At 37.2% G+C, this 14,188-nt stretch overlaps 1 protein-coding gene across 1 annotated transcript in view; it reads left to right on the top strand.

Annotated features, from left to right (window-relative positions):
* The first annotated feature begins 756 nt into the window (after positions 1 to 756).
* ABCB7 (ATP binding cassette subfamily B member 7) overlaps positions 757 to 14,188 on the top strand; it is a 162,739-nt gene continuing 149,307 nt past the window's right edge. Inside the window, exon 1 of the mRNA XM_007097500.3 lies at positions 757 to 924. Coding sequence (XP_007097562.1) covers positions 757 to 924 — 168 coding nt within the window. The remainder of the gene's footprint in view (positions 925 to 14,188) is intronic.

The raw sequence follows: 14,188 nt of genomic DNA, 5'->3' as shown, positions 1-14,188 counted from the left end.
TGCTTGATGATAAAAAAAAGAATATAAACCTGTTTTTAAAAATGGACTTTTCCTCCATACATTTTCACTTTACCATCCATTAGCCAATCTAGCTGTTTTGCAGTTATTAGGGATGCTGCAGAAACCAAATGGAAAAGCTAGAAAGAGATGCAAATTAGCAGAGTAAATATGTGTGTGTGTGTCCCAAGAGCAACAGACCAAAGGAAAACTGCCCCAAGGATTGCGCAAAAGCGAATAAGCCCGAAACCCAGTGAATCTCAAGGTTCCTGAAGTCTCCACCCTGGGGAAATTAGTATCTGTAGTTTAATCTAAGCGTTAGTGGACAAGAGAGTGAAGAGAAAAATATGCAGAGGGAAAACGGAGTGAAGCGTTGCACTGAGTTGAAGGCTGTAAGAGAAAAGTAGAATGACTGGACAAGATAGGGGTTGGCGGATTTAGCAAATGCAGTATTTGAGACATACTAAAAAATGACTCGTTTATCCCAAGTTCAAACTTAATTGTGCATCCTGTATTTTATGTGGCAAATCTAAAAAAAGAGAGAAAGACGTTATTCTTCAATTCCCGGTTGTGTAAAACACTCAAAGGCCCTAGAAAATATAGCTGTTAAGCCCAAGTACCTGACTCCTTGCAGAGAAGCTATTTCCGGTCTCGGGCCCTGAGAAAATGAGGGGGAGGAGAGAGAAGATTAAGGTAGCTGAGTGGAGTCCGCCAGCGTCCCACAATTCTCTGCTCTAGGTTCCTCTTTCCTCTCTCAAGATGGCGCTGCTCGTGATACATTCTTCACGCTGGGCAGCCGCAGCGACTGCCTTTGAAAAGTGTCGGCACGTGGCGATTCTGATTCGGTCTCTAGGCTCTGTCCGTGGTGCAGGTCCTCAGCGGAGATCACGTCAGCTCGGCGCCTCGGGAGCTGCTCGAATTTCCCAGGTGAGATGACATTCACGTGGAAGAGTAGGGTGAAGGACAAAGGGACCTATGGAAAAGTTTGCTCTCACGTCCTCGGGTCAGAGAGAAAGCCAAGAAGAAAGGTTGTCAGGGCTAACTCAGAACATCAGTAAGTGAAGGAAATTAGGGTTGGTAATTTGAGGAAGGGGGGAAGAAAACCTTTGTGGTACGGCAAGGGAATGGAACGGAAGGTTCTGGGCAGAGGGCACCTGGAGCACTAGTTATTCTCAAAGGATTTACGTGTTTGTTTCCCTCCCCCTGCCCTTCGTAGTTTAAAAGATGGGGTAGACGGGATCCCCAGATTGCTTACCTTTCTAAATGCAAGGAAAACTGGCAACTTTTCCAAAGTTAGTAATGGAATTTGGGACTAATATGGCCATGGTTCAGATTTTACTCTCTTGAAAGTAGTATTTGGGGAGCATTGTAACATGACAGCAGAACTACCTGTAAACAAGAGGCTGAGTTGGCACCAGTTAACTCTCTGCTGACAGTGCTTCCTGATAGGCCAAAAACCATACCTATCTTTCTCTCCAAAACATAGACCGCCCTAAATTCGTATGTAAACACGATTGTCTTTTTATCTGAAAATAGTGTTCTTCTGTGTACACAGGTCGCTTTGGAAGCCATAAGGTTGCTTATCTTTAATTAATGAATGTAGTTTTTGTTATAGTGTCTCTTAACTTGTGTCCATAATTCTCTCTTAGCAGTTACAAAAAAAAAATATTCATATTTGTACTTTGGTATATCTTTTTATTTCCTATATATTGGCAAAATGTTTAATTGCCACCACTTGTTCATCAGTATCGCTGAAGCATTGTCAGTTTTGTTTGAGAAGCACCCTCATAAATTTTGATTCCACGTGAACAGATATTTAATGTCTACATTGTACATAGCGCTATGCTAGATAATGAGGGTACCAAGAGAAACATAAATTAATGCCTTCAAGATTGATCAGTTTAGTTAAGGAGTTTGTATCTATGTATTACAAGAATAACTAAACAATGTAAGTAGGTTAAATATCAAATGAATAGTATAAACAATAAGGGCAGTAAGCATCTAGAGGAAATAGGGATAATTAAGGACCAGATTATAGAGAGGATCTCATGCTGGTGATAGAACTGAGGAGATTTAAGCAGGGAGAATAGAGAATGACACTAGGCATGTGGAATGCCGGAGAAATTATATGCATTTGTTCATCCAGTGATTATTGAACACCTTTACAGCAGTAGAGGTTACAGCAGAATAAAATATAGGCCCTGTCCTTGAAGAGTTTAAAATCTAGTAAGGGAAAAAGGTAAGTAAACAGGCAATTATAATACAGTAGTGCAATGATGGGAAGGGTACAGAGTACTGAAAGAGTATACTTGAAGGGCATCTAATCTAATTTTGAGGTGGGAAAATGCCTTGAATAACTGATATCTACTAAGCCAAGGCCTTAAAAAATTAAGAGAAATTAGCTAAAGAGGGAATAGTGTGTGCAAAGGCCCACAGGTAAGAGAGAGTATGGACCATTTGTAGAACTGCATGTAGTTTAGGCTACTGAGGAGTTCAGGATAGAAGCGGCAGATCAGGGGCGCCTGGGTGGCTTGGTCGGTTAAGTGTCCGACTTCGGCTCAGGGCATGATCTCACGGTCCGTCGGTTCGAGCCCCGCGTCGGGCTCTGTGCTGACAGCTCAGAGCCTGGAGCCTGTTTCAGATTCTGTGTCTCCCTCTTTCTGTGACCCTCCCCCGTTCATGCTCTGTCTCTCTCTGTCTCAAAAATAAATAAACGTTTAAAAAAAAAATTAAAAAAAAAAAAAAAAAGAAGCGGCAGATCAGCCTAGATCTAGAAGCAAATCCAGATCATTTTATTAAAGGTTTTAAAACACTTTATAGTTGAAATTTTGTAACACATGACCTCTTGGGAACCATTCTTATTCTGTAATCCTCTAATAAGCCTAATGAAGTTAAGATAATATTTGTAGGACTTTGTCAGGCTGGGGGGATGGGGGGAAGGAGAAGTTACTGGGAGTTTCAGAGGAAGTGATGGAAATAAATTTCTCTCTTTTCATGAACACTGTCCCCACAACTTTCTTCTTCCACTGTCTTCTGTACATCCTACCATTCCCTGTGGTTAACATTTCCAAAGTGTGAAAAACAAAGATGTTACTTTTGTTTTCTGCTTCTTAAAGGCATGCAACTCTTGCCATAATTTGAAAAAATGTAGATTTAACTGGGAGATGAAGGAATGGTTATAAGGCTTTCATACTTTTAGGACAATCATTAGTATATAGCATAATATTTTAGAGCTGAAAGGAACCTTAGTGCAGTGTTATGAAACATGTTAATAAGTTGGATCAGTCTTTTTTTATATGAAATTCAGTAGAATAAGAAAGAAAATGTCAGTGCTTTATACATATTAAGGGAAGTATTGTTTTATGTACTGTTTTACGTGTATATGTACATTGACACATGTATGCGATTACTGGGATGCATTGTAAAATGTGTTTTTCACACAGGATTATTTACTGGATCTATGCTGTGCAATATGGTAGTCACCAGCTTCATGTGGCTGTTAAAATTTAAATTAAATTAAAATTTTAATTCCTTGGTTGCATTAGCCACATTCCAAGGGCTAAAAAGGTACATAGATATGGAACATTTCCATCATTGCAGAAAGTTCTGTCCAACAGTGCTGCTTTAGAGAAGATCATGTCCAGCCTTCTAATTTTGCAGATGAGGTAACTAAATCCTAGTATAGATAAATGGCAGCCTTTAAGGCCATTCATTCATTTATTGCCTTCTCTGTCAGGTATTCATATAAAGGTAAATAAGACTCTTGCAGGCATTAAGCATACAATAAATGTTGAATTGTAAAGATACTTACACTAGAGCACTGTTAATAGAGGGAAACACCTTAAACATAAAAGTTTTTTTGTTAAAATTGTAAGTGTGGTAAGATTTAAATTGTAATGATTTAAAATATGATAAGATTTAAATTGTAATGATTTATTATACAGTTGCCTCTCTACTACATTAGTTAATATTAAAAAGACGTGAGTTTTGGGGCGCCTGATGAGTACCTGAGTTGGTTGAGCATTCGACTCATTTTGGCCTAGGTCATGATCTCAGGATTGTGGGATTGAGCCCAGCATCGGGCTCTGTGCTGAACTCCCTCTGCCCCTCTCCCCACTCATGCTCATTCTCTCTCTCTCCCTAAAATAAAAAGACATGAATTATGAGTGATAGAACTTTTTTCATCAATACTTATATGGTATGTGGTTAGTCCACAGTGCTTTTTATCTATGTTTAAAGAGTTAATTCTTGATCCTGATCCTGATCATATACTTTTCTTCATTTGTTTTTAAAAAAAAAAATCTTTTTTGAGATTTATTCACATACCATATAATTCACCTATTTAAAGTGTGCAATTCAGTGGTTTTTATTTTTTTTATTTTTGTAAAATCAATCAGCACACTTATAATTAACAATGATTAACTTAATTTTTTAAATTTTAGAGCACGAGTAGGGGAGAGGGGTAAAGGGAGAGAGAGAGAATCTTAAGCAGGCTCCAAGCTCAGCATGGATCAAGAGTAGGATGCTCAAACAACTGAGCCACACAGGTGCCCTGAAATTCAATGGATTTTAGTATATGTAATGATACATATCACTGTCACCATAGCCAATTTTACATCTTTATTACCTTAAAAACAACCTTACTACCCTTTTGCCTATCACCCTCCCCCCCCCGCCCACATTTCCCTCCCTCACCAGCCCTAAGAAACCACTAATCTATGTTCAGTTTCTATAGTTTGTCCATTTTGGACATTTAACATAAATGGAATCATATAATATGTGGTCTTTTAAGACTGGCTTCTTTCACTTAGTAGTATTGTGTTTTTAAGGTGCATCTGTGTTATGGCATATATTAAGTACCTCATTTTTTTTTTTTAATATTTATTCTGAGAGAGAGAGAGAGAGAGAGAAAGAGAGAGAGAGAGAGAGAAAGAGAGAGAGAGAGAGAGCATGAGCAGGGAAGGGGCAGAGAGAGGGAGACACAGAATGTGAAGCAGGCTCCAGGCTCTGAGCTGTCAGCACAGAGCTGGATGTGGGCCTCGAATTCATGAACCACGAGATCATGACCTGAGCCAAAGTCAGACGCTTAACTGACTGAGCAACCCAGGCGCCCCAGTACTTCATTTGTTTTTATAGCCAAATAATATTCAGTGTGGTTATGCAATATTGCCTTTATGCATTCATTGGTTGGTGGGCATAGGTTTTTTTTCCTATCTTTTGGCTGTTATGAATAATGCTGCTATAAGCATCCATGTGCAAATTTTCATTTCTCTTGAGTGGATACCTAGGAGTAGAATTGCTGGATCATATGATAACTCTATGTTTAATTCTTTTAAGAACTGTTAGACTGGTTTTCAAGGGACTACACCATTTTACATCACCCTCAGAAATACAGGAGGGTTCCAGTCTCTCCACATCCTCGACAATGCCAATAGTTCTTGTTATCTTACTTTTTTAGTCTAGCTATCCTAGTAGGTGTGAAGTGTTATCTCGTTGTGGTTTTGATTTGTATTTCCCTAATGACAAAAGACGCTGAGCATCTATCCATGTGCTTATTAGCCATTTGCATATCTTTTTTTGAGGAATGTGTATTCAGGTCTTTTGCCCATTTTTTAATTGGGTTATTGGTCTTTTTATTATTGAGATATGAGAATTCTTTATATATTCTACATTCAGGTCCTTTATCAGATATATGATTTGCAGATATTTTCTCCCATTCTGTGGGTTATCTTTTTACTTTCTTGATAATGTCCTTTGAAGCACAAAAGCTTTTCATTTTCATAAAGTCAAATTTATTTTTTTCTTTTGTCATACTTTTTGTGTTATACCTAAGAATCCATTGCCAAATTTGAGTTCATGAAGAATTACCATGTTTTCTTCTAAGAATTTTATAATGTAATTCTAGTGATATATAGAAACAACTTTTGTATAGTTATAGTTTCCTTTCCCCACTTTGTTGTTTTATTTTAATATATGTTACATCTGTAAATGTTGCAATCCTAACAATATATTGTCATAATTATTGTTTTATATAATTTATGACTTTTAAAGAAGCTGAGAGAAGACAGGAAGGCAAGTAAATATTTATTTTGTTATACTAGCCTTTTTTTAAAAAAATTTTTAACATTTATTTATTTTTGAGAGAGAGAAAGAGAGAGAGTATGAGCACGAGCAGGGGAGGGTCAGAGAGACTGAGACACAGAATCCGAAGCATGGTCCAGGCTCTGAGCTGTTAGCACAGAACCTGATGCGGGGCTCAAACTCACGGACTGCGAGATCATGACCTGAGCCCAAGTTGTATGCTTAACCGACTGACCCACCCAGGCGCCCCTGTTATACTAGCCTTTGTATTTATCATTTACGTTTCTCTTCATATCTTCTCTTGTGTTTGATTTAGCATCTGGAATTATTTCCTTATGCCAGTATAGCTGTGCTCCCATCCATCTCCTTCGTGGTGTTATTGGCAAATATATTGCATCGCTACAGGTCATAAGCTCAACAATTAATTTTTATCCATATTATTTTATACAGTTGCTTTTAATTTTTTATTTTTTAAAAAATATTTATTTTTGAGAGAGAGCGCACAAGTTTTTTATATAGTTTCTTTTTAAAATCAGTTCAAAGAAGAAGGTTAAAAAGTGTGCATTTATACATTCTGGTGCTGTGTGTGTGTGTGTGTGTGTGTGTGTGTTTCAATTACAGTCTGAGGTCATTTGTTTTCAGCCTAAAGAACTTACTTTAGTATTTCTTGTGGGGTAGTTCTGTTAGTAACAAATTTTCCTAGTTTTTATTTATCTGGGAATGTCTTTATTTTGCCTTCATTTTTGAAAAGTAAGTTTTCGGTATATAGTATTCTTGCTTGACAGGTTTTTTTTCTTTGAGTGCTTTGAATATTATCCTACTGCCTTCCAGCCAATGCATTGTTTTTGCTAAGAAATCAGTTGTTACTCTTATTGGGTCCCCTTGTTAGTGAGGAGTTTTTTTTTTTTTCTCTTGCTACTTTCAAGAAGTTCCCTTTGTTTTGGCTTTTAATGTTTTTACTATAAAGTATGTGTGGCTCTCTTTGCATGTTTCCTCCTTGGAGTTTGTTGTATTTCCTGGATGAGTAAATTATATTTTAATAAGTTCTTTTTAATAAGCTTTGGAAGGTTACAGCCATTATTTCAGCAAATAGTTTTTCTTCCCCTTTATCATTCTTCTTTCTTTCTTTCTTTCTGGTACACTCATTATGCATATGTTGGTGTGATTATTAATGTTCTACATTTCTCCGAGGCTCTGTTCATTTTTCTTCACTCTCTTTTATCTCTGTTCTTCATATTGCATAATCTCTATTCTGTCTTCAAGTTCACTAATTCTGCTGCCAATTTACATCTGCTGTCAATCCCCTTTAGTAAAGTTTTCATTTTAGTTGTTGTATTTTTTTAACTCTAGAATTTCCATTTAGTTCTTTTTAAATAATTCCTGTTTGTTGATATTCTTCATGTAATGTTATATCATCATCACATCTTCCTTTATTTCCTTTTTAAAAAATTTTTTAATGTTTATTTATTTTTGAGAGAGACAGAGACAGAATGTGAGTGGGTTAGGGGCAGAGAGAAAGGGAGACACAGAATCTGAAGCAGGCTCCAGGCTCTGAGCTGTCAGCACAGAGCCCAACGTGGGGCTTAAACTCATGAGCTGTGAGATCATGATCTGAGCTGAAGTCGGATGCTCAACCTACTGAGCCACCCAGGCGCCCCACACCTTCCTTTATTTCTTTAACGTGGTTTCTTTTAGTCTTTGGATATATTTATAATGACTACTTTGAAGCCTTTACTTTTCAATGTGACATTTGGTCAAAACCACAGGCAGTTTCTCTTGCCTGCTTTTTTCTCAGTGTATAGGTTATACTTTCCTGTTTCTTTGTATGTCTTGCAATTTTTTGGAAACTTGACATTTAAAGTTTTTTTTTTTACGTTTATTATTGAGAGAGCAAGACAGAGCATGAGCATGGGAGGGGCAGAGAGAGGAGGAGACACAGAATGTGAAGGAGGCTTCAGGCTCTGAGCTGTCAGCACAGAGCCCAACACGGGGCTCTAACCCACCAACTGCGAGATCATGACCTGAGCCGAAGTCGGATGCCCAACTGACTGAGCCACCCAGGCGCCCCAGGAAACTGGACATTTTAGATAATGTAACTCTGGGTACTAGTCCCCTCCTTCTCAGGGCTTCTTGTTATTTACTTGCTTGTTTATTTGGTTAAAGACTGGATGGATTATTTTAGTGCTGTTTCTCTCCGCCCACCTCCCTGCTTCCACTTCACAGTATTTAGTGCTTCTTATGTTGCTCCTTAAAGGGTATGTCCACAGTTACCCTGGAATGACAGTGGTTTTGGTGAGGCTTTCTTTGCCTCTTTCCCAATTATGTTCCATTAGTTGCTGGCAGATTGCACTGTTGAAATCAATCATTTTCTTGAGGCAGAAATTGTTGCACAGACTGAAGCAGTCAAATTGGGGTTCCTTTGAAGTGAAAGCTCTGAGGTCAACTTTGGAGATTTGTTCTGACCGCAGGCAGGCTCCTCCCATCTGTCTCCCTTCTTGGTTTTCTGGTTCTCTGGGACATACCAGCTGACCTATGGTTTAGCTTCTGTGTCCAATGATTCCATTAGTGTTCTACTACTTAGCTTTCACCAGAACCTCCACTGTTTTTGAGAGCAACCTGAGGCTTGAACTTCCTCACATCAAGTTGTAAGTGAAGACAATTCCTCTGGGAAGAGATGAGGAGCTATTTGTTTTAGTGCCTTCTTCTCCTTCCAGACAAAAATCTGTCAGCCACAGCTCTGAAGCTGGGGCTGGAGACAATGGTCATTTGTCTCTTAGTTAAACCTCCCCTTTAGGAGTTGAGTGCTAGGTAGAGTAAGAGGAGTTTTTTTTTTGACTGCCTCTCCTGGTATGGAACCAGCCTCTTAGGAATCATGGTCAGGGTGATTGGGCCTTTAGCAATCAAGTATTCTCAGTGGCACCATACCCAAGGTAGAGCCTTTGTCCCTCCCATGGAGCTGTGTGGAACAATGGAGCCCCTCCTTCTTGACCACGTTATCCCAGCATGTAGTTTCAGCAATAGGTTTCTGGGGGAAAGACGAAAAATGCTGATATCCTGACTTTCCCAGGAGGATAGTCTTCTGATTAGGAACTTATGAAGGAGAGAGGGGGGTAATGTACTGTGCTTTTGGCTGCACCAGTCTCAAGGGGAGTTTCCATATTGCCAAACTGGGAGTGGGGAGGCAGGGAGTATGTCCTGGTTCAGACGCTACAGACTTGCTATTCTTACTGAACTATAGTTGCTTTTCTTGAGTAAATGTTACTTCATTTGCTATATGCCCCCAGTCCCATTTCTAGGGACTTTAAATGGTTGTCCTTTTATAAATTTTACCAGTTTTTCTGGGGAGTGGGTCTAAGGAGATCCTTATGTTGTCATGCCAGAAGTGGAACTCTCTTCATTTGTTTTTGACTGTCTCATGTCGTTTGGCTTACTGCATGCAGCAAAGTGGTCTGTCCTTTTTCTTTGGTTTGTAGAAGATGATTTCCATTTAGATCTGGCACACCTTTTGTTTTAGTGTACTTATCTTGTATGCTCTATTTAGTAGTTCTTTTGGATAGGTACTGTTTTGTTTTCATTTGCTGGCTCACATTTCATTTGTTTACATCATGGGCAAGGAATGAGAACTTTAATATCTTCCTGTAGAAAATTCCCTCTTCCTATACTCCCCACTGCTGACTGGCTGCTACTAAGAGACTTTACTTCTGGACATCATATTAACTGAAGTGGAATATAATAATACTAATGAAATGATTCTGCTTTGCTTTTTAGAGATCCTAGTTTTAAGATATAAGTTTTTCATTATAAGATGCATATCAAGAGATGGCAGTGATTACTGAGAAGATATGAAATGTAATAAGAAAATTAAAAACAACAGGAAAAAGTTAAGGGTGTTTTTAAGTAAACTTTGCATGGAACTTAAGAGGGTGAGAGGTGATTCAGTGAAATTTAAAGTACCTGAAAGACAATTTTTTTAAATTAATTAGTTAATTAATTAAAATTTTTTTTAACATTTATTTATTTTTGAGAGAGAGACACACACAGCATGAGCAGGGGAGGGGCAGAGAGTGAGGGGGAGACACAGAATCTGAAGCAGGCTCCATGCTCCGAGCTGTCAGCACAGAGCCTGATGCGGGGCTTGAACTCACCAACTGCGAGATCATGACCTGAGCTGAACTCGGACACTCAACCGACTGAGCCACCCAGGCGCCCCAAGGACAATTTTTTTAAATTAAAAGATATCATTCTAATAATTCAGTGATACCTGAACTTACCTGGAACATTAGTTCATTAGGAACATAGACTTCAGTTGCAGGAAGATGGATTTAATATACATATAAAATTAATTTCTTAAATTAATAGTCTTTTTATTGGGAGAGCAATAATGACTTTTTAAATGACCTAAGTGGCAGAACAAATAACCATTGATTATAATTTAAATAGATATCTTCTTAATGATAGAACTGGCTTAAATTTATATTATTCAGCATCACAACTCACTTTAAAAGGGGTGATTTGGCAGAAAGAACATTGGTAAACGGTCAGAAGAGTTGGATTCTAGTCTTGGCTTTGGTGTTAGGAGACAAGTGAACAATCATTAAATAGTAATTTGCAATCATTAGACAAATATGAGTTATGAAGAAGCAGTGGCTTGGTTTTGAGAAGAGCAGGACCAAACCAATTCAGTTCTTCATATGAGAGAGAGTGACAGGGTACTTACTTAGAAGTGTAGTCTATGTTGATTTCAGTAAAGCTTTCAAATCTTGTCCCCTATATCATTCTCACCCAACAAGCCAGGAAGAAATGGTATTGCAAACTGTTAAGGGGTCTTGAGGTAGTAGTGTAGTACTAAGAAAATCTTACCAGAGAAAATACAGATAATTTGAAAGAGTTTGATTTATAAATATTAAAGGGGATAAACAACTGGTGTACAAAGGACATAGCATGGTGTAATGGAATGAATATTGTCACTAGGACATCTGAATACTTGAGCTCTATTTCTACTCTTAATTATCTTGGACAGATTGTTTAGTCCTCCGGACTTCAGTTTCTGTAAGGGTTCAACTACTTGATCTCTAAAGTTTCTTCCAATTCTGTAGTTTCCTGACTCTGATCTGCAGGGACTTTGTATAAATAGAATCTCTACTTTGTGATCCTAGTTTATTACTGGTAGTAAGTAGGTTTCTAGTAGCAACATAGGCTACATTTAAATTCACGTAAGTTTTTAATGGGGGCAAATTTATATTGTTCTGCCTCTTATAGTACTTGTTGATCTAAGAAGAGGAATAGAAAAAATGAGATTGATGATGAGTTTAGTATTTGCTTAGTGTTGGGGAGATGAAATTAGAGTGGGGAAAGAGAAAGCTAGGTTCTAAAATAATCTATGAAGGTAGAAATAGGTTCCAAATAGATGGTGGAGAGTAGCAGCAGTGCTTGTAAAAGTTGTAAATAAAGATGAAGTTTACCTGGCCTATAAATGATAAAGAAAAGAAATATAAAGGTCTTAGTCTGAAAGTGGCTTTGGAGATTGAGAAGAGGAATTCAGAAGACCCCTTATTGGAAATAGTCAAATAAATAACATTATTTAAGCCATTGATATAGTTTATTGAATTGGTTATTAAAATTAACATGAGGGGGAAGAAAAGTTCATAATATTATTTCTAAGTTTTCTTTTAGAGCACTAGGCCCTTCAAGAATCTGATAAAAGCCATGAACCTTCTCCCTGGAAAAACGGGCATACATGCTTCATTTTTCACACCATTTTTTTTGGGGGGGGGAGATCAGAGATCCCTGGTAAATATAATAATGAAGACTGGGGGGCATTTCTAATGGAGTTCCTGAGTAGCCAGTGGCAGAATAAAGGGCACTTATCACTGGGCAGTGGGGGATAGAAGTGGAATGGAAACTTATTTTGCTTGTATCAAAACTTTGATTAAATGAAAAATACAGTAATGTTGATTCTCAGTGTTGATCTGAAAGTTAGGCTTCTCAAAAAGGAGTATGTTCCTTCCATGTCGTAAGATAGAATTTAAAATAGAGGCGAAATTGCCTGTTCTGTATATGATCCTTATTGTTTTCTCTATTTATATATTTTCCCTTTTTAATTGTACAAAACTGCCTGTAATAAAAATGTGAGAAAAGTAACCCACAGTCTTACCTCTTAAGTAATTTTCCATTTTCCCCTTGAATTCTAGTTGTTATATGTACATAAATTTTACAATTCTGAGATAACTTTAAATTGTTTCTTTTTACTTATAAGCATTATTTTTCTTGGTGCTCAGTCTTTACAAAATTAGGTCTTTTAATTAATATCTTAGTAATTTTAATAGGTGTATATTTAACTGTCTACAAAAGGTGACATTTTCTTTGTTTTGGTTTTTTACCTCCTTTTCTAAAATTTGTCTTCCTAAAGTTTTGCTAGAGACACAGTTAAGTCCATAACTGTGTGTGTGCAAATACGTAGAAACCTGGAAGTATATACTTAAATGTAGCTCTGAAGAGGGAGGGGATGGCTTGTGAAACTAAAGGATAGTAAGGGACCTTTAACTTGTTATTAAAGATACTTTGTCATTTTATAAGAAAAATTTCATGTGTAAGCTTTTCAGTTGGTGGTCTGACCTTTTTAATAGGTTGTATTAACTTGTTTATTTGTTCAACTCTAGTTTTGTGTACATCCTTGTATATGACTCAGTGGTTATTTTGTGTAATGTAAAAAGATCTTTAACATTTATTTATTTCTAGTTTTTTTATGTTTATTTATTTTTGAGGGAGAGAGGGAGAGACAGAGTGCAAGGAGAGGGAGGGGCGGAGGGAGAGGGAGACACAGAATCCGAAGCTGTCAGCACAGAGCCTGATGTGGGGGCTTGAACTCACAAACCTTGAGATCATGACCTGAGCCCTCATTGGAGGCTTAACCAACTGAGCCACCCAGGCGCCCCAAAGATCTTTAAAATTTTAAAGAAACTTTCCTGAAAGTATTCTATAATTTTTCAATTTAGCTAATTTTTGATTATCAGTTTACTAGGGAATTGGGGAATGCTTTTAAGATTGAGTCTCAGTATTTCCTCTTCATTTCACTGGTTTCTTCAATTAGTATGTAACATAGGTATTTTGCATATTTGGTGCTGCCTAATAGGGAACCGTAATCATGTTTCTTTTATCAAAATTAAGCTCTTGTATTTTAAAAAATTACCAAAACAGTACTGAAAGATTAGGAAATATGGGGAAAACAAAGAAGAAAGAATAAGAAAAAAGAAAAAATCAGCTATTCTCTAACACTTTGGTATAAACCTATACTTAGAATTTTAGTGTTCATAGTTTACAAAATGCTTTAACATTTCATTTTTTCCTGTTCCTATTTTATTCATTGTTTTTCACCAGGATCCAAAAAATAAAGACTTCCTGTTGCTTAGAGCTGTACTGCCCAGTACAGTAGACATTACCCACATGTGGCTACTTCAAATTCCATTGAAAGTAATTAAAATTAAAGAAGATAAAAAACTAGCAGCTTAGTCACACTAGACACATTTCAAGTGCTCAATAGCCACATGTGACTAAGTGGCTATTGTATTTGACCACACAGATATAGAACATTTCTGTTATCACTGAAAGTTCTGCTGGATATGGCTGGCCTAGTAGATAATTTTAAATAGGGAATGATATTATCAGATATGTTTTTGGAATATTATTCTGGCTGCAGTTTGAAAGATAGGTTGAAAATAGGGATTGGAGATAGGATTTAGGATATTGAAGTAATATAGGAGAGAAGTGATAAAAAAACCTGCACTGCCTGTCCTGACGAAGCGTTGTCAGGGATTTGCCACCAAGCATTCTTGTATCATGACATGATTTTGAAATGCTTTGAAAGATCTTGAAAGGTTTTGAAACAGGAGAGTATCACTTTGTCTTAGCTACTTAGTCTCAGTGTTTTTATAAAATGGGCATTTGACAAAGACTTAACCTTATTTATCTCCCACAGTTCTGGGGAGGATCAAGTGAAAAAATAGATTGTGAAAGCAGTTTGTGAATTGTAAAGTGGTTTGAATTTTGCTATTACAATTTTAGCTTATGGTTCTGTAATAAAACATAATCTTTTGTAATCGATTTTGTGGGG

The sequence above is a fragment of the Panthera tigris genome, chromosome X, assembly GCF_018350195.1.
Source record: "Panthera tigris isolate Pti1 chromosome X, P.tigris_Pti1_mat1.1, whole genome shotgun sequence".
NCBI classification, from domain to species: Eukaryota; Metazoa; Chordata; class Mammalia; order Carnivora; family Felidae; genus Panthera; species Panthera tigris.
The sequence above is the reverse complement of the archived record's forward strand: the minus strand, read 5'-3'. Positions and strand labels throughout refer to the sequence as shown.